The sequence below is a fragment of the Salvelinus alpinus genome, chromosome 1, assembly GCF_045679555.1.
Source record: "Salvelinus alpinus chromosome 1, SLU_Salpinus.1, whole genome shotgun sequence".
In the NCBI taxonomy this organism is placed as follows: Eukaryota; Metazoa; Chordata; class Actinopteri; order Salmoniformes; family Salmonidae; genus Salvelinus; species Salvelinus alpinus.
Window position 1 is genome coordinate 17,155,450 of NC_092086.1, and position 23,801 is coordinate 17,179,250.

General features: G+C 41.3%; 2 protein-coding genes across 7 annotated transcripts in view; one reads left to right on the forward strand and one right to left on the reverse strand.

Annotated features, from left to right (window-relative positions):
* Nucleotides 1-23,801, reverse strand: part of LOC139571038 (NLR family CARD domain-containing protein 3-like) — a 388,726-nt gene that overhangs the window by 169,990 nt on the left and 194,935 nt on the right. The window contains exon 14 of the mRNA XM_071393561.1: nt 2,651-2,824. Within this exon, the coding sequence (XP_071249662.1) occupies nt 2,651-2,824 (174 nt within the window). The remainder of the gene's footprint in view (nt 1-2,650; nt 2,825-23,801) is intronic.
* Nucleotides 1-23,801, forward strand: part of LOC139571472 (NACHT, LRR and PYD domains-containing protein 12-like) — a 278,699-nt gene that overhangs the window by 144,715 nt on the left and 110,183 nt on the right. The gene's annotated exons all lie outside the window — the stretch shown is intronic.

Sequence of the window (23,801 nt, forward strand, 5' to 3'; positions counted from 1 at the left end):
CTCCAGCATTTTGAGGTGACAGTATATAATGTCACCTTTAATTTGAGAGTATTTTCACACATATCTCTTTCACGTTTCAAAATTAAAGTATTTTATTTATCTATTCCCCCATTTGAAGAAGTCATAAGTATTCTGACCAGTTCACTTATAGTATATTAAAATAGTCAAAAGTGTAGTATTTCGTCCCAAACTCGTTGGTTGCATTTGCAGTTTGTTTTGGTTGTGTTTTGGGTTATGTTTTTCCCAATAGTAACTGAATGGTGGATGTGAACATCCAAAATGTGAACATGTTTATAAACAATACTAATAATGATGATGCCCTGATTAAGAGAAAAAAAAATATTAAAAAAAACAAAAGTTACAGAGGCTACAACAAAACATGCTAACCTCTCACCATTACCAATAACAGAGACTACAACAAAACATGCTAACCTCTCACCATTACCAATAACAGAGACTACAACAAAACATGCTAACCTCTCACCATTACCAATAACAGAGGCTACAACAAAACATGCTAACCTCTCACCATTACCAATAACAGAGACTACAACAAAACATGCTAACCTCTCACCATTACCAATAACAGAGACTACAACAAAACATGCTAACCTCTCACCATTACCAATAACAGAGGCTACAACAAAACATGCTAACCTCTCACCATTACCAATAACAGAGGCTACAACAAAACATGCTAACCTCTCACCATTACCAATAACAGAGGCTACAACAAAACATGCTAACCTCTCACCATTACCAATAACAGAGGCTACAACAAAACATGCTAACCTCTCACCATTACCAATAATAGAGACTACAACAAAACATGCTAACCTCTCACCATTACCAATAACAGAGGCTACAACAAAACATGCTAACCTCTCACCATTACCAATAACAGAGGCTACAACAAAACATGCTAACCTCTCACCATTACCAATAACAGAGGCTACAACAAAACATGCTAACCTCTCACCATTACCAATAATAGAGACTACAACAAAACATGCTAACCTCTCACCATTACCAATAACAGAGGCTACAACAAAACATGCTAACCTCTCACCATTACCAATAATAGAGACTACAACAAAACATGCTAACCTCTCACCATTACCAATAACAGAGACTACAACAAAACATGCTAACCTCTCACCATTACCAATAACAGAGACTACAACAAAACATGCTAACCTCTCACCATTACCAATAACAGAGACTACAACAAAACATGCTAACCTCTCACCATTACCAATAACAGAGGCTACAACAAAACATGCTAACCTCTCACCATTACCAATAATAGAGACTACAACAAAACATGCTAACCTCTCACCATTACCAATAACAGAGACTACAACAAAACATGCTAACCTCTCACCATTACCAATAACAGAGACTACAACAAAACATGCTAACCTCTCACCATTACCAATAACAGAGACTACAACAAAACATGCTAACCTCTCACCATTACCAATAATAGAGACTACAACAAAACATGCTAACCTCTCACCATTACCAATAACAGAGACTACAACAAAACATGCTAACCTCTCACCATTACCAATAACAGAGACTACAACAAAACATGCTAACCTCTCACCATTACCAATAACAGAGACTACAACAAAACATGCTAACCTCTCACCATTACCAATAACAGAGACTACAACAAAACATGCTAACCTCTCACCATTACCAATAACAGAGACTACAACAAAACATGCTAACCTCTCACCATTACCAATAACAGAGACTACAACAAAACATGCTAACCTCTCACCATTACCAATAACCTAGGCTACAACAAAACATGCTAACCTCTCACCATTACCAATAACAGAGACTACAACAAAACATGCTAACCTCTCACCATTACCAATAACCTAGGCTACAACAAAACATGCTAACCTCTCACCATTACCAATAACAGAGACTACAACAAAACATGCTAACCTCTCAGCATTACCAATAACAGAGACTACAACAAAACATGCTAACCTCTCACCATTACCAATAACCTAGGCTACAACAAAACATGCTGACCTCTCACCATTACCAATAACAGAGGGGCTTTGATCCTTGTGCCTCTGTAACTTTCTCATTCATCATCATTCTCGATTCATTCCTGATTATTCATAATCATGTTAGCATCCACATGAATGTAGAAGTGTTCAGAAACATAATCTATTCTTACTTACAATACAAGTGAAGTGACTCTAAAATGACATTATTCACATTCAGTTTCTATGAGGAAAAACACAATCCAAAACACAACCAAGACAAACTGAAAATGCATTCATCAAGTTTGTAGAGTGATAAGCTTGATGTAATCACTGCAGGTAAGGAATATGGGACCACATACTAAACGTTTGACACCTTTATTACAATATAAGTGAATTTCTCCAAATAATTACAACTTCTTCAAATGGGAAAACTAGATAAATAAAGTGCTTTCATTTCTAAACTGTAAAACAAATATGAAACATTCCATCTCAAATAAAAAATGCTGGAGCATAGTGTCACATTTAAAACTGTAAGCTTCACTTTTCAAACACATATGATGTGGACTATGTGTGCCTGGTAAACACATGTGGATCTGGTGAACAGTTATCACTTGTTGACCAAATACAGGAATACTGACCTCAGAGTCTCCAGTTTACAGTGGGGATTCCCCAGTCCAGCAGAGAGCAGCTTCACTCCTGAATCCTTCAGGTCATTGTTACTCAGATCCAGCTCTCTCAGGTGTGAGGGGTTTGACCTCAGAGCTGAGACCAGAGAAGCACAGCCTTCCTCTGTGACTCCACAGCCTGACAGCCTGACAGAGAGATCATCATGATTTCACAAACACACTGTTAATTTAACACCAGTAGTGTAGAAGGACAATGGCAGATGCATTTGGTTTATTCTCCCAAACAACATATAGATTAATCTTTCATCTCCTAGAATTGTATGGTCAAAATGTTATACAAATGTGAACATCAATGCATTGATTTAGTATGTATTTCAATATAATATATACATATTATAGTACATATTTTTCTCTAATCTGAGTATTTAATTCTGCTGATTAGTACTTAAATGTAATTTTATGTACTCACAGAGCAGCTCTGGAGGCTTTGACCACTGGCAGCAGCCTCAGAAGACCTTCCTCTGATCTGGAGTATTTCTTCAGGTCAAACACATCCAGCTCATTTTCTGAAGTCAGCAACACAAAGACCAGAGCTGACCACTGTGCAGGTGAACGTTTGGCTTCTGAGACACTTCCTGATCTCAGGTAGCTTTGGATCTCCTCCACTAGAGAATGGTCATTCAGTTCATTCAGACAGTGGAACAGATTGATGCACCTCTCTGGAGAGGGATTCTTCCTGATCTTCTTCTTGATGTACTTGACTGTTTCTTTATAGCTCTGTGAGCTGCTTCCTGTCTTTGTCAGTAGATCTCGTAAGTGCTTCTGATTGGACTCCAGTGAGAGGCCCAGAAGGAAGCGAAGGAAAAGGTCCAGGTTTCCCGTCTCGCCTTGTAAGGCTTTATGCACAGCACTCTTGTAGAAAGTAACTTCAGGCTTGTTTCTGAACAGCGCAAAAAAGTTCCTGGACGTTGATTGAGGTTTGCACATTAGATTCTCTTTGTTGTTGATGAATGAGAAGAAAACATAAACAGCAGCCAGAAACTCCTGAATGCTCAGATGCACGAAGCAGTACACCTTGTCCTGGTACAGCCCACATTCCTCTTTAAAGAGCTGTGTGCACAATCCTGAGTACACGGAGGCTTCATTTACATCAATGCCAGCCTCTTTCAGGTCTTCTTCATAGAAAATCAGATTTCCCTTGACAAGCTGTTGAAAAGCCAGTTTTCCCAGTGACAGAATGCTCTCTTTATTCCAGTGTGGACCTGTCTCTTCTTTCCCAAGATACTTTTCATTCTTCTGTTTGATATGAAACACCACAAGGTGTGTGTACATCTCAGTCAGAGTCTTGGGCATTTCTTCTCTCTTATGATTCAGAATGTGTTCAAGGACTATTGCAGAAATCCAACAGAAGACTGGAATGTGGCACATGATGTGGAGGCTCCTTGATGTCTTTATGTGTGAGATGATTCTGCTGGCCAGGTCCTCATCACTGAATCTCTTCCTGAAGTACTCCTCCTTCTGTGGGTCATTGAACCCTCGTACCTCTGTCACCTGGTCAACACACTCAGGGGGGATCTGATTGGCTGCTGCAGGTCGGGTAGTTATCCAAAGGAGAGCAGAGGGAAGCAGATTTCCCTTGATGAGATTTGTCAGCAGAACATCCACTGAGGTTGACTTTGTGACGTCACAACAGATCTTGTTCTTCTGGAAGTCTAGGGGCAGTCGGCACTCATCCAGACCATCAAAGATGAACAGAACTTTGTACTTGTCATAGTTGGAGATTCTTGATTTTTTGGTTTCCATTGAGAAGTGATTGAGAAGTTCAATCAAAGAGTGTTTTTCCCCTTTCATCAAATTCAGCTCGCGAAAAGGCAATGAAAATACAAATTGGACATCCTGATTTGCTTTTCCTTCAGCCCAGTCCAGAATGAACTTCTGCACAGAGACTGTTTTTCCAATGCCAGCAACTCCCTTTGTCAGCACAGTTCTGATAAGTTTGTCTTGTCCAGTTAAGGGTTTGAAGATGTCGTTACATTTGATTGCAGTCTCTGGTCTTGCTTGTTTCCTGGTTGTTGTCTCAATCTGTCTCAGCTCATGTTCATTATTGACCTCTCCTTTTCCACCCTCTGTGATGTAGAGCTCTGTGTAGATCTTATTGAGAAGTGTTGGGTTTCCTTGTTTAGCGATCCCTTCAAATACACATTGAAACTTCTTCTTCAGATAAGATTTGAGTTCACGTTGGCAAATCACAGCAAGCTCATCTGAATGAAGAAATGACACACAGGATATCAATATTACATGTTTCAATGCCTAACGTTGTACATTATTATAATTTATTCTCTTACCTGCCTATATAAACGTGTTAATGTTTTCATAATGCATTACACACTGAGTTGACTGATTATATTATTATTGGTTTAATTGGTGGAATAATTCATGTTGTCTTTCCTTCTCTCCTCTACTCTGTCTAAATTAATCAACACAACACATCTCTACTGAAACTTGATGAGGTCACTAGGTGTTGTGTTAAGTCTGCTACATTACACAGCTATTTTATCTGTACTTTAGCTACAGCTTTTAAATGTTTGTTATAAAACAGCATTCAGCATGAGGCAGACAGCTCTTACTTTTCTCCAGTGTGTCAGCAAGCTCCTTCTGGTTCATTTTCCTCAGGACGTGCAGTGTGATCTTCAGAGCCCCCTCTCTGGCACTGCTCTCCTGCTTCTCATCTTCAGCATCCACCACTTCCTCATCCTGCTTCTGACTCTCAAAGCCTTCTGGGAGTTCTGGACTAAGAATCATATTGAATATCTTCAGCTCTTTCTTCACAAATCTCAACATATTTCATGATGTGTAGCCTGACATGTGCGCATTTTTATTGGGTAAGCATTAGAATAAGATGCCTCAATATTCGTAGCCATAGGTGGTAATATTTCTCTATGTGCTGATCCGTCTTCAGTATTGTGAAATAATTATAATGTTAAGAAAATATTTGAATGGAGAAAACTGATCTGAACGCAGCGCTCCCTTTCTTTCCATCCTATCAGTATGGACACATGCTCCATCGGACGAGATACCTTGTTGTGCTGCTGATTCAGTTTCTACTGGTCTGCCTGCGGCTATGGAAATCTGACTTGTTCCCCGGATGTGCGACCTTGTCCCAAGCCTGCTGTTTCGACCCTCTCTCTCTCCCCCTCTCTCTCTCTATCACACCTGCTGTCTCGTTCAATGAAAAGCCAACTGACATTTACTCTTGAGGTGCTGACCTGTTGCACCCTCTACAACTACTGTGATTATTATCTGCCAGTTGTCTGTTAACATTTTAAAATCTTGAAGAACGATCTTGCCTTGATGACCATGTACTGTTAGAATCTCCATCCGGCACAGCCAGAAGAGGACAGGCCACCCCTCAGAGCCTGCTTCCTCACTAGGTTTCTTCCTAAGTTCAAGCCTTTCTAGGGAGTTTTTCCTAGCCACCATGCTTCTACATCTCAGCTTGCTCTTTGAGGTTTTAGACTGGGTTTCTGTATAAACACTTTGTGACAACTGCAGATGTAAAAAATGTATTCTGGGAATGCATTTGCAGCAGACCAGGCCGGGGTTTGGAGTTTGAGAAGTCAAAAAGAGCGATAACAATGACTTCCTTAGTTGTTAATTTTGAAAATGTTCTGTCTTGTTTATTTAGCAAAACAAAATGTCTTACTTACTTATTTGTTAAACTCTGCATTGCTTGTTAAGGGCTTGTAAGCAAGCATTTCATGCTAAGGTCTACACATTTTGTATCCGGCGCATGTGACAAATACAGTTCAATTTCATTGACTTGTTAATTTTCTAAAATGCTCTGTCTTAGGTAGTTGAACATATTATTACTCCAACTTCGTGAAAGTGACAAACTGACTCGTTTTCATATTAGTCAAAAATAACTTTATATGCGCAGTTCGGCGCGAGACGAGCATTCGACCTGATCACGTGTTTCTGCATATGGGCTTAAAATCAAATCAAAATGTATTTCTCAAATGTGCAGAACGAGCCCTTTCTCAACAATACATAGTCTAAAAAGTATGAAAAATCGGCTAAATAAAAAAGGAAATGGTAACACAATAAAATAACAATAATGAGGCAATAAGGAGTACCAGTACTGAGTCAATGTGCAGGGGTACCAGGTAGTTGAGGTAATAATGAGGCTATAAGGAGTACCAGTACTGAGTCAGTGTGCAGGGGTACCAGGTAGTTGAGGTAATAATGAGGCTATAAGGAGTACCAGTACTGAGTCAATGTGCAGGGGTACCAGGTAGTTGAGGTAATAATGAGACTATAAGGAGTACCAGTAACTGAGTCAATGTGCAGGGGTACCAGGTAGTTGAGGTAATAATGAGACTATAAGGAGTACCAGTAACTGAGTCAATGTGCAGGGGTACCAGATAGTTGAGATAATAATGAGGCTATAAGGAGTACCAGTACTGAGTCAGTGTGCAGGGGTACCAGGCAGTTGAGGTAATAATGAGGCTATAAGGAGTACCAGTACTGAGTCAGTGTGCAGGGGTACCAGGTAGTTGAGGTAATAATGAGGCTATAAGGAGTACCAGTACTGAGTCAATGTGCAGGGGTACCAGGTAGTTGAGGTAATAATGAGACTATAAGGAGTACCAGTAACTGAGTCAATGTGCAGGGGTACCAGGTAGTTGAGGTAATAATGAGGCTATAAGGAGTACCAGTAACTGAGTCAATGTGCAGGAGTACCAGGTAGTTGAGGTAATAATCAGGCTATGAGGAGTACCAGTACTGAGTCAATGTACAGGGGTACCAGGTAGTTGAGGTAATAATCAGGCTATGAGGAGTACCAGTACTGAGTCAATGTGCAGGGGTACCAGGTAGTTGAGGTAATAATGAGACTATAAGGAGTACCAGTACTGAGTCAGTGTGCAGGGTACCAGGTAGTTGAGGTTATAATGAGACTATAAGGAGCACCAGTACTGAGTCAGTGTGCAAGGTACCAGGTAGTTATGGTAATATGTACATGTAGGTAGGAGTAAAAGTGACCAGGCAATCAGGATAGAGATTACATCTCCTCCAGGGAGTGCACACTTTGTCATACACACACACAGGGAGGGAATGTTGTGTTTGTTTAATATTGTTGCAGGTTGAAAATTTAAAAAACTATTTGCCTATGGATTATGAAAACAACTAAAAGAAATGGGAGAGGAGAAATGACTAGAGACAGTGTTGTTTAACTCACTGACCATGACCCATGAGTTCTTCTTACCTTTGTTCAGTAGAAAAGTCTCCCTCTCTAAACATTATAGGAGGATTCATAGACTGGTCACTCTTCATGGACACACAGCTGGGTACAGGGGAGGCTGGTCTCTCCTGCTTGATTGGGCTTCAACACAACAGAGACAAACATTACATCTCTCATTTTCTCTGAACTCAGATGGGGAAACATAAGAAGAGTTCCAAATAGCTATATATCCATTTTTAGAAACAATTGTAAATCAGCTTTTAATGTTTAAATGAATGATTAATGAAATTGTTGTGTTTTTTCATTATCTAATCATTACATGGGGTTGTTTAATGACAGATTTTAAACAAATGCATGTCTGTCACTTCATGGGTTCATTTCAGAGATAAATAATCATGTTATTTTTCAAAATGCTAAATATCCACCTCAGTCTCAGAGAAATAAGTAGTACAGCTAGGTTTTACACAGTCAAATGTAGCAAATAACTACATTTATAATAAAGAACTGTACAAATAATACTTTTGTGAGATCAATAATTAAAATAAAATACAATTCAATACAGTAACATGAAATGTGTATGTAAAACATTTACATTTGACATTTTAGTGACTTAGCAGATGTTGTTATCCAGGGCCCGGTTTCCCAAAAGCATTTTAAGGCTACATTCATTGTTAAAACCTTCGTAGGAGCATCGTTAAATCTCAGAGCTGTTTCCTAAAACCATCCTTATTAACGTTGCACTTGAAACTGCTAATAATCTAACTCATGCCTCAGAGCACTCGTAGAACCGCTAAGTCAGTCGGTAGATGCTTTTCCCCCCTCACTTTAAACATGGTTTAGTCGTCTCTTTGTGACCGCCGATCATTTCAGAACAACTTTGACTCCAAATACAATGTTGACAATGTCTTTGCGATTGACACAAACAAGCGACTCATAAAATGATGCTTCAAATGAAATTTGAGATGAATACATTAAAATATAAACAGTAGGCTGTAGTCCTATTTCAATCATATTGAAATGCATTTCATGTTCACCCAATTGACTTCTATTTTTCTACTTTTAGGCTACGATCTGTAATTTGTCTCAATATATTTCATGATGTGTAGCCTGACATGTGCGCAATGAGTACTGAGTCAATGTGCAGGGGTACCAGGTAGTTGAGGAAATAATGAGGCTATAAGGAGTACCAGTACTGAGTCAATGTGCAGGGGTACCAGGTAGTTGAGGTAATAATGAGGCTATAAGGAGTACCAGTAACTGAGTCAGTGTGCAGGGGTACCAGGTAGTTGAGGTAATAATGAGGCTATAAGGAGTACCAGTAACTGAGTCAGTGTGCAGGGGTACCAGGTAGTTGAGGTAATAATGAGGCTATAAGGAGTACCAGTAACTGAGTCAGTGTGCAGGGGTACCAGGTAGTTGAGGTAATAATGAGGCTATAAGGAGTACCAGTACTGAGTCAATGTGCAGGGGTACCAGGTAGTTGAGGTAATAATGAGGCTATAAGGAGTACCAGTAACTGAGTCAATGTGCAGGGGTACCAGGAAGTTGAGGTAATAATGAGACTATAAGGAGAACCAGTACTGAGCCAATGTGCAGGGTACCAGGTAGTTGAGGTAATAATGAGACTATAAGGAGAACCAGTACTGAGTCAATGTGCAGGGTACCAGGTAGTTGAGGTAATAATGAGACTATAAGGAGTACCAGTACTGAGTCAGTGTGCAGGGGTACCAGGTAGTTGAGGTAATAATGAGACTATAAGGAGTACCAGTACTGAGTCAATGTGCAGGGGTACCAGGTAGTTGAGGTAATAATGAGACTATAAGGAGTAGCAGTACTGAGTCAGTGTGCAGGAGTACCAGGTAGTTGAGGTAATAATGAGGCTATAAGGAGTACCAGTACTGAGTCAATGTGCAGGGGTACCAGGTAGTTGAGGTAATAATGAGGCTATAAGGAGTAGCAGTACTGAGTCAATGTGCAGGAGTACCAGGTAGTTGAGGTAATAATGAGACTATAAGGAGTACCAGTACTGAGTCAATGTGCAGGGGTACCAGGTAGTTGAGGTAATAATGAGACTATAAGGAGCACCAGTACTGAGTCAATGTGCAGGGGTACCAGGTAGTTGAGGTAATAATGAGACTATAAGGAGTACCAGTACTGAGTCAATGTGCAGGGGTACCAGGTAGTTGAGGTAATAATGAGGCTATAAGGAGCACCAGTAACTGAGTCAATGTGCAGGGGTATCAGGTAGTTGAGGTAATAATGAGGCTATAAGGAGTAGCAGTACTGAGTCAATGTGCAGGGGTACCAGGTAGTTGAGGTAATAATGAGGCTATAAGGAGTAGCAGTACTGAGTCAATGTGCAGGGGTACCAGGTAGTTGAGGTAATAATGAGGCTATAAGGAGTACCAGTACTGAGTCAATGTGCAGGGGTACCAGGTAGTTGAGGAAATAATGAGGCTATAAGGAGTAGCAGTACTGAGTCAATGTGCAGGAGTACCAGGTAGTTGAGGTAATAATGAGACTATAAGGAGTACCAGTACTGAGTCAATGTGCAGGGGTACCAGGTAGTTGAGGTAATAATGAGACTATAAGGAGCACCAGTACTGAGTCAATGTGCAGGGGTACCAGGTAGTTGAGGTAATAATGAGACTATAAGGAGTACCAGTACTGAGTCAATGTGCAGGGGTACCAGGTAGTTGAGGTAATAATGAGGCTATAAGGAGCACCAGTAACTGAGTCAATGTGCAGGGGTATCAGGTAGTTGAGGTAATAATGAGGCTATAAGGAGTAGCAGTACTGAGTCAATGTGCAGGGGTACCAGGTAGTTGAGGTAATAATGAGGCTATAAGGAGTACCAGTACTGAGTCAATGTGCAGGGGTACCAGGTAGTTGAGGTAATAATGAGGCTATAAGGAGTACCAGTACTGAGTCAATGTGCAGGGGTACCAGGTAGTTGAGATAATAATGAGGCTATAAGGAGTACCAGTACTGAGTCAATGTGCAGGGGTACCAGGTAGTTGAGGTAATAATGAGGCTATAAGGAGTACCAGTACTGAGTCAATGTGCAGGGGTACCAGGTAGTTGAGGTAATAATGAGGCTATAAGGAGTACCAGTACTGAGTCAATGTGCAGGGGTACCAGGTAGTTGAGGTAATAATGAGGCTATAAGGAGTACCAGTACTGAGTCAATGTGCAGGGGTACCAGGTAGTTGAGGTAATAATGAGACTATAAGGAGTACCAGTAACTGAGTCAATGTGCAGGAGTACCAGTACTGAGGTAATAATGAGGCTATAAGGAGTACCAGTACTGAGTCAATGTGCAGGGGTACCAGGCAGTTGAGGTAATAATGAGACTATAAGGAGTACCAGTAACTGAGTCAATGTGCAGGGGTACCAGGTAGTTGAGGTAATAATGAGACTATAAGGAGTACCAGTAACTGAGTCAATGTGCAGGGGTACCAGGTAGTTGAGGTAATAATGAGGCTATAGGGAGTACCAGTAACTGAGTCAATGTGCAGGGGTACCAGGTAGTTGAGGTAATAATGAGACTATAAGGAGTACCAGTACTGAGTCAATGTGCAGGAGTACCAGTACTGAGGTAATAATGAGGCTATAAGGAGTACCAGTACTGAGTCAATGTGCAGGAGTACCAGTACTGAGGTAATAATGAGGCTATAAGGAGTACCAGTACTGAGTCAATGTGCAGGGGTACCAGGTAGTTGAGGTAATAATGAGACTATAAGGAGTACCAGTAACTGAGTCAATGTGCAGGGGTACCAGGTAGTTGAGGTAATAATGAGGCTATAAGGAGTACCAGTACTGAGTCAATGTGCAGGGGTACCAGGTAGTTGAGGTAATAATGAGGCTATAAGGAGTACCAGTACTGAGTCAATGTGCAGGGGTACCAGGTAGTTGAGGTAATAATGAGGCTATAAGGAGTACCAGTACTGAGTCAATGTGCAGGGGTACCAGGTAGTTGAGGTAATAATGCGACTATAAGGAGTACCAGTACTGAGTGAATGTGCAGGGGTACCAGGTAGTTGAGGTAATAATGAGGCTATAAGGAGTAGCAGTACTGAGTCAATGTGCAGGAGTACCAGGTAGTTGAGGTAATAATGAGACTATAAGGAGTACCAGTACTGAGTCAATGTGCAGGGGTACCAGGTAGTTGAGGTAATAATGAGACTATAAGGAGCACCAGTACTGAGTCAATGTGCAGGGGTACCAGGTAGTTGAGGTAATAATGAGACTATAAGGAGTACCAGTACTGAGTCAATGTGCAGGGGTACCAGGTAGTTGAGGTAATAATGAGGCTATAAGGAGCACCAGTAACTGAGTCAATGTGCAGGGGTATCAGGTAGTTGAGGTAATAATGAGGCTATAAGGAGTAGCAGTACTGAGTCAATGTGCAGGGGTACCAGGTAGTTGAGGTAATAATGAGGCTATAAGGAGTACCAGTACTGAGTCAATGTGCAGGGGTACCAGGAAGTTGAGGTAATAATGAGACTATAAGGAGAACCAGTACTGAGCCAATGTGCAGGGTACCAGGTAGTTGAGGTAATAATGAGACTATAAGGAGAACCAGTACTGAGTCAATGTGCAGGGTACCAGGTAGTTGAGGTAATAATGAGACTATAAGGAGTACCAGTACTGAGTCAGTGTGCAGGGGTACCAGGTAGTTGAGGTAATAATGAGACTATAAGGAGTACCAGTACTGAGTCAATGTGCAGGGGTACCAGGTAGTTGAGGTAATAATGAGACTATAAGGAGTAGCAGTACTGAGTCAGTGTGCAGGAGTACCAGGTAGTTGAGGTAATAATGAGGCTATAAGGAGTACCAGTACTGAGTCAATGTGCAGGGGTACCAGGTAGTTGAGGTAATAATGAGGCTATAAGGAGTAGCAGTACTGAGTCAATGTGCAGGAGTACCAGGTAGTTGAGGTAATAATGAGACTATAAGGAGTACCAGTACTGAGTCAATGTGCAGGGGTACCAGGTAGTTGAGGTAATAATGAGACTATAAGGAGCACCAGTACTGAGTCAATGTGCAGGGGTACCAGGTAGTTGAGGTAATAATGAGACTATAAGGAGTACCAGTACTGAGTCAATGTGCAGGGGTACCAGGTAGTTGAGGTAATAATGAGGCTATAAGGAGCACCAGTAACTGAGTCAATGTGCAGGGGTATCAGGTAGTTGAGGTAATAATGAGGCTATAAGGAGTAGCAGTACTGAGTCAATGTGCAGGGGTACCAGGTAGTTGAGGTAATAATGAGGCTATAAGGAGTAGCAGTACTGAGTCAATGTGCAGGGGTACCAGGTAGTTGAGGTAATAATGAGGCTATAAGGAGTACCAGTACTGAGTCAATGTGCAGGGGTACCAGGTAGTTGAGGAAATAATGAGGCTATAAGGAGTAGCAGTACTGAGTCAATGTGCAGGAGTACCAGGTAGTTGAGGTAATAATGAGACTATAAGGAGTACCAGTACTGAGTCAATGTGCAGGGGTACCAGGTAGTTGAGGTAATAATGAGACTATAAGGAGCACCAGTACTGAGTCAATGTGCAGGGGTACCAGGTAGTTGAGGTAATAATGAGACTATAAGGAGTACCAGTACTGAGTCAATGTGCAGGGGTACCAGGTAGTTGAGGTAATAATGAGGCTATAAGGAGCACCAGTAACTGAGTCAATGTGCAGGGGTATCAGGTAGTTGAGGTAATAATGAGGCTATAAGGAGTAGCAGTACTGAGTCAATGTGCAGGGGTACCAGGTAGTTGAGGTAATAATGAGGCTATAAGGAGTACCAGTACTGAGTCAATGTGCAGGGGTACCAGGTAGTTGAGGTAATAATGAGGCTATAAGGAGTACCAGTACTGAGTCAATGTGCAGGGGTACCAGGTAGTTGAGATAATAATGAGGCTATAAGGAGTACCAGGTACTGAGTCAATGTGCAGGGGTACCAGGTAGTTGAGGTAATAATGAGGCTATAAGGAGTACCAGTACTGAGTCAATGTGCAGGGGTACCAGGTAGTTGAGGTAATAATGAGGCTATAAGGAGTACCAGTACTGAGTCAATGTGCAGGGGTACCAGGTAGTTGAGGTAATAATGAGGCTATAAGGAGTACCAGTACTGAGTCAATGTGCAGGGGTACCAGGTAGTTGAGGTAATAATGAGACTATAAGGAGTACCAGTAACTGAGTCAATGTGCAGGAGTACCAGTACTGAGGTAATAATGAGGCTATAAGGAGTACCAGTACTGAGTCAATGTGCAGGGGTACCAGGCAGTTGAGGTAATAATGAGGCTATAAGGAGTACCAGTAACTGAGTCAATGTGCAGGGGTACCAGGTAGTTGAGGTAATAATGAGACTATAAGGAGTACCAGTAACTGAGTCAATGTGCAGGGGTACCAGGTAGTTGAGGTAATAATGAGGCTATAGGGAGTACCAGTAACTGAGTCAATGTGCAGGGGTACCAGGTAGTTGAGGTAATAATGAGACTATAAGGAGTACCAGTACTGAGTCAATGTGCAGGAGTACCAGTACTGAGGTAATAATGAGGCTATAAGGAGTACCAGTACTGAGTCAATGTGCAGGAGTACCAGTACTGAGGTAATAATGAGGCTATAAGGAGTACCAGTACTGAGTCAATGTGCAGGGGTACCAGGTAGTTGAGGTAATAATGAGACTATAAGGAGTACCAGTAACTGAGTCAATGTGCAGGGGTACCAGGTAGTTGAGGTAATAATGAGGCTATAAGGAGTACCAGTACTGAGTCAATGTGCAGGGGTACCAGGTAGTTGAGGTAATAATGAGGCTATAAGGAGTACCAGTACTGAGTCAATGTGCAGGGGTACCAGGTAGTTGAGGTAATAATGAGGCTATAAGGAGTACCAGTACTGAGTCAATGTGCAGGGGTACCAGGTAGTTGAGGTAATAATGAGACTATAAGGAGTACCAGTACTGAGTCAATGTGCAGGGGTACCAGGTAGTTGAGGTAATAATGAGGCTATAAGGAGTAGCAGTACTGAGTCAATGTGCAGGAGTACCAGGTAGTTGAGGTAATAATGAGACTATAAGGAGTACCAGTACTGAGTCAATGTGCAGGGGTACCAGGTAGTTGAGGTAATAATGAGACTATAAGGAGCACCAGTACTGAGTCAATGTGCAGGGGTACCAGGTAGTTGAGGTAATAATGAGGCTATAAGGAGTACCAGTACTGAGTCAATGTGCAGGGGTACCAGGTAGTTGAGGTAATAATGAGGCTATAAGGAGTACCAGTACTGAGTCAATGTGCAGGGGTACCAGGTAGTTGAGGTAATAATGAGACTATAAGGAGTACCAGTAACTGAGTCAATGTGCAGGAGTACCAGTACTGAGGTAATAATGAGGCTATAAGGAGTACCAGTACTGAGTCAATGTGCAGGGGTACCAGGCAGTTGAGGTAATAATGAGACTATAAGGAGTACCAGTAACTGAGTCAATGTGCAGGGGTACCAGGTAGTTGAGGTAATAATGAGACTATAAGGAGTACCAGTAACTGAGTCAATGTGCAGGGGTACCAGGTAGTTGAGGTAATAATGAGGCTATAGGGAGTACCAGTAACTGAGTCAATGTGCAGGGGTACCAGGTAGTTGAGGTAATAATGAGACTATAAGGAGTACCAGTACTGAGTCAATGTGCAGGAGTACCAGTACTGAGGTAATAATGAGGCTATAAGGAGTACCAGTACTGAGTCAATGTGCAGGAGTACCAGTACTGAGGTAATAATGAGGCTATAAGGAGTACCAGTACTGAGTCAATGTGCAGGGGTACCAGGTAGTTGAGGTAATAATGAGACTATAAGGAGTACCAGTAACTGAGTCAATGTGCAGGGGTACCAGGTAGTTGAGGTAATAATGAGGCTATAAGGAGTACCAGTACTGAGTCAATGTGCAGGGGTACCAGGTAGTTGAGGTAATAATGAGGCTATAAGGAGTACCAGTACTGAGTCAATGTGCAGGGGTACCAGGTAGTTGAGGTAATAATGAGGCTATAAGGAGTACCAGTACTGAGTCAATGTGCAGGGGTACCAGGTAGTTGAGGTAATAATGAGACTATAAGGAGTACCAGTACTGAGTCAATGTGCAGGGGTACCAGGTAGTTGAGGTAATAATGAGGCTATAAGGAGTAGCAGTACTGAGTCAATGTGCAGGAGTACCAGGTAGTTGAGGTAATAATGAGACTATAAGGAGTACCAGTACTGAGTCAATGTGCAGGGGTACCAGGTAGTTGAGGTAATAATGAGACTATAAGGAGCACCAGTACTGAGTCAATGTGCAGGGGTACCAGGTAGTTGAGGTAATAATGAGACTATAAGGAGTACCAGTACTGAGTCAATGTGCAGGGGTACCAGGTAGTTGAGGTAATAATGAGGCTATAAGGAGCACCAGTAACTGAGTCAATGTGCAGGGGTATCAGGTAGTTGAGGTAATAATGAGGCTATAAGGAGTAGCAGTACTGAGTCAATGTGCAGGGGTACCAGGTAGTTGAGGTAATAATGAGGCTATAAGGAGTACCAGTACTGAGTCAATGTGCAGGGGTACCAGGTAGTTGAGGTAATAATGAGGCTATAAGGAGTACCAGTACTGAGTCAATGTGCAGGGGTACCAGGTAGTTGAGATAATAATGAGGCTATAAGGAGTACCAGTACTGAGTCAATGTGCAGGGGTACCAGGTAGTTGAGGTAATAATGAGGCTATAAGGAGTACCAGTACTGAGTCAATGTGCAGGGGTACCAGGTAGTTGAGGTAATAATGAGACTATAAGGAGTACCAGTAACTGAGTCAATGTGCAGGGGTACCAGGTAGTTGAGGTAATAATGAGGCTATAAGGAGTACCAGTACTGAGTCAATGTGCAGGGGTACCAGGTAGTTGAGGTAATAATGAGGCTATAAGGAGTACCAGTACTGAGTCAATGTGCAGGGGTACCAGGTAGTTGAGGTAATAATGAGGCTATAAGGAGTACCAGTACTGAGTCAATGTGCAGGGGTACCAGGTAGTTGAGGTAATAATGAGACTATAAGGAGTACCAGTACTGAGTCAATGTGCAGGGGTACCAGGTAGTTATGGTAATAATGAGGCTATGAGGAGTACCAGTACTGAGTCAATGTGCAGGGGTACCAGGTAGTTGAGGTAATAATGAGGCTATAAGGAGCACCAGTACTGAGTCAATGTGCAGGGGTACCAGGTAGTTGTGGTAATATGTACATGTAGGTAGGAGTAATAGTGACCAGGCAATCAGGATAGAGATTACATCTCCTCCAGGGAGTGCACACTTTGTCATACACACACACAGGGAGGGAATGTTGTGTTTGTTTAATATTGTTGTAGGTTGAAAATTGAAAAAACTATTTGCCTATGGATTATGAAAACAACTAAAATAAATGGGAGAGGAGAAATGACTAGAGACAGTGTTGTTTAACTCACTGACCATGACCCATGAGCTCTTCTTACCTTTGTTCAGTAGAAAAGTCTCCCTCTCTAAACATTATAGGAGGATTCATAGACTGGTCACTCTTCATGGACACACAGCTGGGTACAGGGGAGGCTGGTCTCTCCTGCTTGATTATTTATTGGGCTTCAACACAACAGAGACAAACACTACATCTCTTCATTTTCTCTGAACTGAGATGGGGAAACACTAAGAAGAGTTCCAAATAGCTATATATCCATTTTTAGAAACAATTGTAAATCAGCTTTTAATGTTTAATGAAATTATTAATGAAAATGTTGTGTTTTTTCATTATCTAATCATTACATGGGGTTGTTTAATGACAGATTTTAAACAAATGCATGTCTGTCACTTCATGGGTTCATTTCAGAGACAAATAATCATGTTATTTTTCAAAATGCTAAATATCCACCTCAGTCTCAGAGAAATAATTAGTATAGCTAGGTTTTACACAGTCAAATGTAGCAAATAACTACATTTATAATAAAGAACTGTACAAATAATACTTTTGTGAGATCAATAATTAAAATAAAATACAATTCAATACAGTAACATGAAATGTGTATGTAAAACATTTACATTTGACATTTTAGTGACTTAGCAGATGTTCTTATCCAGGGCCTGGTTTCCCAAAAGCATTTTAAGGCTACATTCATTGTTAAAACCTTCGTAGGAGCATCGTTAAATCTCAGAGCTGTTTCCTAAAACCATCCTTATTAACGTTGCACTTGAAACTGCTAATAATCTAACTCATGCCTCAGAGCACTCGTAGACCCGCTAAGTCAGTCGGTAGATGCTTTTCCCCCTCACTTTAAACATGGTTTAGTCGTCTCTTTTTGACCGCCGATCATTTCAGAACAACTTTGACTCCAAATACAATGTTGACAATGTCTTTGCGATTGACACAAACAAGCGACTCATAAAATGATGCTTCAAATGAAATTTGAGATGAATACATTAAAATATAAACAGTAGGCTGTAGTCCTATTTCAATCATATTGAAATGCATTTCATGTTCACCCAATTGACTTCTATTTTTCTACTTTTAGGCTACGATCTGTAATTTGTCTCAATATATTTCATGATGTGTAGCCTGACATGTGCGCAATGAGTACTGAGTCAATGTGCAGGGGTACCAGGTAGTTGAGGAAATAATTAGGCTATAAGGAGTACCAGTACTGAGTCAATGTGCAGGAGTACCAGGTAGTTGAGGTAATAATGAGACTATAAGGAGTACCAGTAACTGAGTCAATGTGCAGTGGTACCAGGGTAGTTAGGTAATAATGAGACTATAAGGAGTACCAGTACTGAGTCAATGTGCAGGAGTACCAGGTAGTTGAGGAAATAATGAGGCTATAAGGAGTACCAGTACTGGGTCAATGTGCAGGGGTACCAGGTAGTTGAGGTAATAATGAGGCTATAAGGAGTACCAGTAACTGAGTCAATGTGCAGGGGTACCAGGTAGTTGAGGAAATAATGAGGCTATAAGGAGTACCAGTACTGGGTCAATGTGCAGTGGTACCAGGTAGTTGAGGTAATAATGAGGTAATAATGAGACTATAAGGAGTACCAGTAACTGAGTCAATGTGCAGGAGTACCAGGTAGTTGAGGTAATAATGAGGTAATAATGAGACTATAAGGAGTACCAGTAACTGAGTCAGTGTGCAGGAGTACCAGGTAGTTGAGGTAATAATGAGGCTATAAGGAGTACCAGTAACTGAGTCAATGTGCAGGGGTACCAGGTAGTTGAGGTAATAATGAGGCTATAAGGAGTACCAGTACTGAGTCAATGTGCAGGAGTACCAGGTAGTTGAGGTAATAATGAGGCTATAAGGAGTACCAGTAACTGAGTCAATGTGCAGGGGTACCAGGTAGTTGAGGTAATAATGAGACTATAAGGAGTACCAGTACTGAGTCAATGTGCAGGAGTACCAGGTAGTTGAGGTAATAATGAGACTATAAGGAGTACCAGTACTGAGTGAATGTGCAGGGGTACCAGGTAGTTGAGGTAATAATGAGACTATAAGGAGTACCAGTACTGAGTCAATGTGCAGGGGTACCAGGTAGTTGAGGTAATAATGAGACTATGAGGAGTACCAGTACTGAGTCAATGTGCAGGGGTACCAGGTAGTTGAGGTAATAATGAGACTATAAGGAGTACCAGTACTGAGTCAATGTGCAGTGGTAGCAGGTAGTTGAGGTAATAATGAGACTATAAGGAGTACCAGTACTGAGTCAATGTGCAGGGGTACCAGGTAGTTGAGGTAATAATGAGACTATAAGGAGTACCAGTACTGAGTCAATGTGCAGGGGTACCAGGTAGTTGAGGTAATAATGAGGCTATAAGGAGTACCAGTACTAAGTCAATGTGCAGGGTACCAGGTAGTTGAGGTAATAATGAGACTATAAGGAGTACCAGTAACTGAGTCAATGTGCAGGGGTACCAGGTAGTTGAGGTAATAATGAGACTATAAGGAGTACCAGTACTGAGTCAATGTGCAGGAGTACCAGGTAGTTGAGGTAATAATGAGGCTATAAGGAGTAGCAGTACTGAGTCAATGTGCAGGAGTACCAGGTAGTTGAGGTAATAATGAGACTATAAGGAGTACCAGTACTGAGTCAATGTGCAGGGGTACCAGGTAGTTGAGGTAATAATGAGACTATAAGGAGCACCAGTACTGAGTCAATGTTCAGGGGTACCAGGTAGTTGAGGTAATAATGAGGCTATAAGGAGTACCAGTACTGAGTCAATGTGCAGGGGTACCAGGTAGTTGAGGTAATAATGAGACTATAAGGAGTACCAGTACTGAGTCAATGTGCAGGGGTACCAGGTAGTTGAGGTAATAATGAGGCTATAAGGAGTACCAGTAACTGAGTCAATGTGCAGGGGTACCAGGTAGTTGAGGTAATAATGAGGCTATAAGGAGTACCAGTACTGAGTCAATGTGCAGGGGTACCAGGTAGTTGAGGTAATAATGAGGCTATAAGGAGTACCAGTACTGAGTCAATGTGCAGGGGTACCAGGTAGTTGAGGTAATAATGAGACTATAAGGAGTACCAGTAACTGAGTCAATGTGCAGGAGTACCAGTACTGAGGTAATAATGAGGCTATAAGGAGTACCAGTACTGAATCAATGTGCAGGGGTACCAGGTAGTTGAGGTAATAATGAGGCTATAAGGAGTACCAGTACTGAGTCAATGTGCAGGGGTACCAGGTAGTTGAGGTAATAATGAGGCTATAAGGAGTACCAGTACTGAGTCAATGTGCAGGGGTACCAGGTAGTTGAGGTAATAATGAGACTATAAGGAATACCAGTACTGAGTCAGTGTGCAGGGGTACCAGGTAGTTGAGGTAATAATGAGGCTATAAGGAATACCAGTACTGAGTCAATGTGCAGGGGTACCAGGTAGTTGAGGTAATAATGAGACTATAAGGAGTACCAGTACTGAGTCAATGTGCAGGGGTACCAGGTAGTTATGGTAATAATGAGGCTATGAGGAGTACCAGTACTGAGTCAATGTGCAGGGATACCAGGTAGTTGAGGTTATAATGAGACTATAAGGAGCACCAGTACTGAGTCAATGTGCAGGGGTACCAGGTAGTTGTGGTAATATGTACATGTAGGTAGGAGTAATAGTGACCAGGCAATCAGGATAGAGATTACATCTCCTCCAGGGAGTGCACACTTTGTCATACACACACACAGGGAGGGAATGTTGTGTTTGTTTAATATTGTTGTAGGTTGAAAATTGAAAAAACTATTTGCCTATGGATTATGAAAACAACTAAAATAAATGGGAGAGGAGAAATGACTAGAGACAGTGTTGTTTAACTCACTGACCATGACCCATGAGCTCTTCTTACCTTTGTTCAGTAGAAAAGTCTCCCTCTCTAAACATTATAGGAGGATTCATAGACTGGTCACTCTTCATGGACACACAGCTGGGTACAGGGGAGGCTGGTCTCTCCTGCTTGATTGGGCTTCAACACAACAGAGACAAACATTACATCTCTCATTTTCTCTGAACTCAGATGGGGAAACATAAGAAGAGTTCCAAATAGCTATATATCCATTTTTAGAAACAATTGTAAATCAGCTTTTAATGTTTAATGAAATTATTAATGAAAATGTTGTGTTTTTTCATTATCTAATCATTACATGGGGTTGTTTAATGACAGATTTTAAACAAATGCATGTCTGTCACTTCATGGGTTCATTTCAGAGACAAATAATCATGTTATTTTTCAAAATGCTAAATATCCACCTCAGTCTCAGAGAAATAATTAGTATAGCTAGGTTTTACACAGTCAAATGTAGCAAATAACTACATTTATAATAAAGAACTGTACAAATAATACTTTTGTGAGATCAATAATTAAAATAAAATACAATTCAATACAGTAACATGAAATGTGTATGTAAAACATTTACATTTGACATTTTAGTGACTTAGCAGATGTTCTTATCCAGGGCCTGGTTTCCCAAAAGCATTTTAAGGCTACATTCATTGTTAAAACCTTCGTAGGAGCATCGTTAAATCTCAGAGCTGTTTCCTAAAACCATCCTTATTAACGTTGCACTTGAAACTGCTAATAATCTAACTCATGCCTCAGAGCACTCGTAGACCCGCTAAGTCAGTCGGTAGATGCTTTTCCCCCCTCACTTTAAACATGGTTTAGTCGTCTCTTTTTGACCGCCGATCATTTCAGAACAACTTTGACTCCAAATACAATGTTGACAATGTCTTTGCGATTGACACAAACAAGCGACTCATAAAATGATGCTTCAAATGAAATTTGAGATGAATACATTAAAATATAAACAGTAGGCTGTAGTCCTATTTCAATCATATTGAAATGCATTTCATGTTCACCCAATTGACTTCTATTTTTCTACTTTTAGGCTACGATCTGTAATTTGTCTCAATATATTTCATGATGTGTAGCCTGACATGTGCGCAATGAGTACTGAGTCAATGTGCAGGGGTACCAGGTAGTTGAGGAAATAATTAGGCTATAAGGAGTACCAGTACTGAGTCAATGTGCAGGAGTACCAGGTAGTTGAGGTAATAATGAGACTATAAGGAGTACCAGTAACTGAGTCAATGTGCAGTGGTACCAGGTAGTTGAGGTAATAATGAGACTATAAGGAGTACCAGTACTGAGTCAATGTGCAGGAGTACCAGGTAGTTGAGGAAATAATGAGGCTATAAGGAGTACCAGTACTGGGTCAATGTGCAGGGGTACCAGGTAGTTGAGGTAATAATGAGGCTATAAGGAGTACCAGTAACTGAGTCAATGTGCAGGGGTACCAGGTAGTTGAGGAAATAATGAGGCTATAAGGAGTACCAGTACTGGGTCAATGTGCAGTGGTACCAGGTAGTTGAGGTAATAATGAGGTAATAATGAGACTATAAGGAGTACCAGTAACTGAGTCAATGTGCAGGAGTACCAGGTAGTTGAGGTAATAATGAGACTATAAGGAGTACCAGTAACTGAGTCAGTGTGCAGGAGTACCAGGTAGTTGAGGTAATAATGAGGCTATAAGGAGTACCAGTAACTGAGTCAATGTGCAGGGGTACCAGGTAGTTGAGGTAATAATGAGGCTATAAGGAGTACCAGTACTGAGTCAATGTGCAGGAGTACCAGGTAGTTGAGGTAATAATGAGGCTATAAGGAGTACCAGTAACTGAGTCAATGTGCAGGGGTACCAGGTAGTTGAGGTAATAATGAGACTATAAGGAGTACCAGTACTGAGTCAATGTGCAGGAGTACCAGGTAGTTGAGGTAATAATGAGACTATAAGGAGTACCAGTACTGAGTCAATGTGCAGGGGTACCAGGTAGTTGAGGTAATAATGAGACTATAAGGAGTACCAGTACTGAGTCAATGTGCAGGGGTACCAGGTAGTTGAGGTAATAATGAGACTATGAGGAGTACCAGTACTGAGTCAATGTGCAGGGGTACCAGGTAGTTGAGGTAATAATGAGACTATAAGGAGTACCAGTACTGAGTCAATGTGCAGAGGTACCAGGTAGTTGAGGTAATAATGAGACTATAAGGAGTACCAGTACTGAGTCAATGTGCAGGGGTACCAGGTAGTTGAGGTAATAATGAGACTATAAGGAGTACCAGTACTGAGTCAATGTGCAGGGGTACCAGGTAGTTGAGGTAATAATGAGGCTATAAGGAGTACCAGTACTGAGTCAATGTGCAGGAGTACCAGGTAGTTGAGGTAATAATGAGACTATAAGGAGTACCAGTACTGAGTCAATGTGCAGGGGTACCAGGTAGTTGAGGTAATAATGAGACTATAAGGAGTACCAGTAACTGAGTCAATGTGCAGGGGTACCAGGTAGTTGAGGTAATAATGAGACTATAAGGAGTACCAGTACTGAGTCAATGTGCAGGAGTACCAGGTAGTTGAGGTAATAATG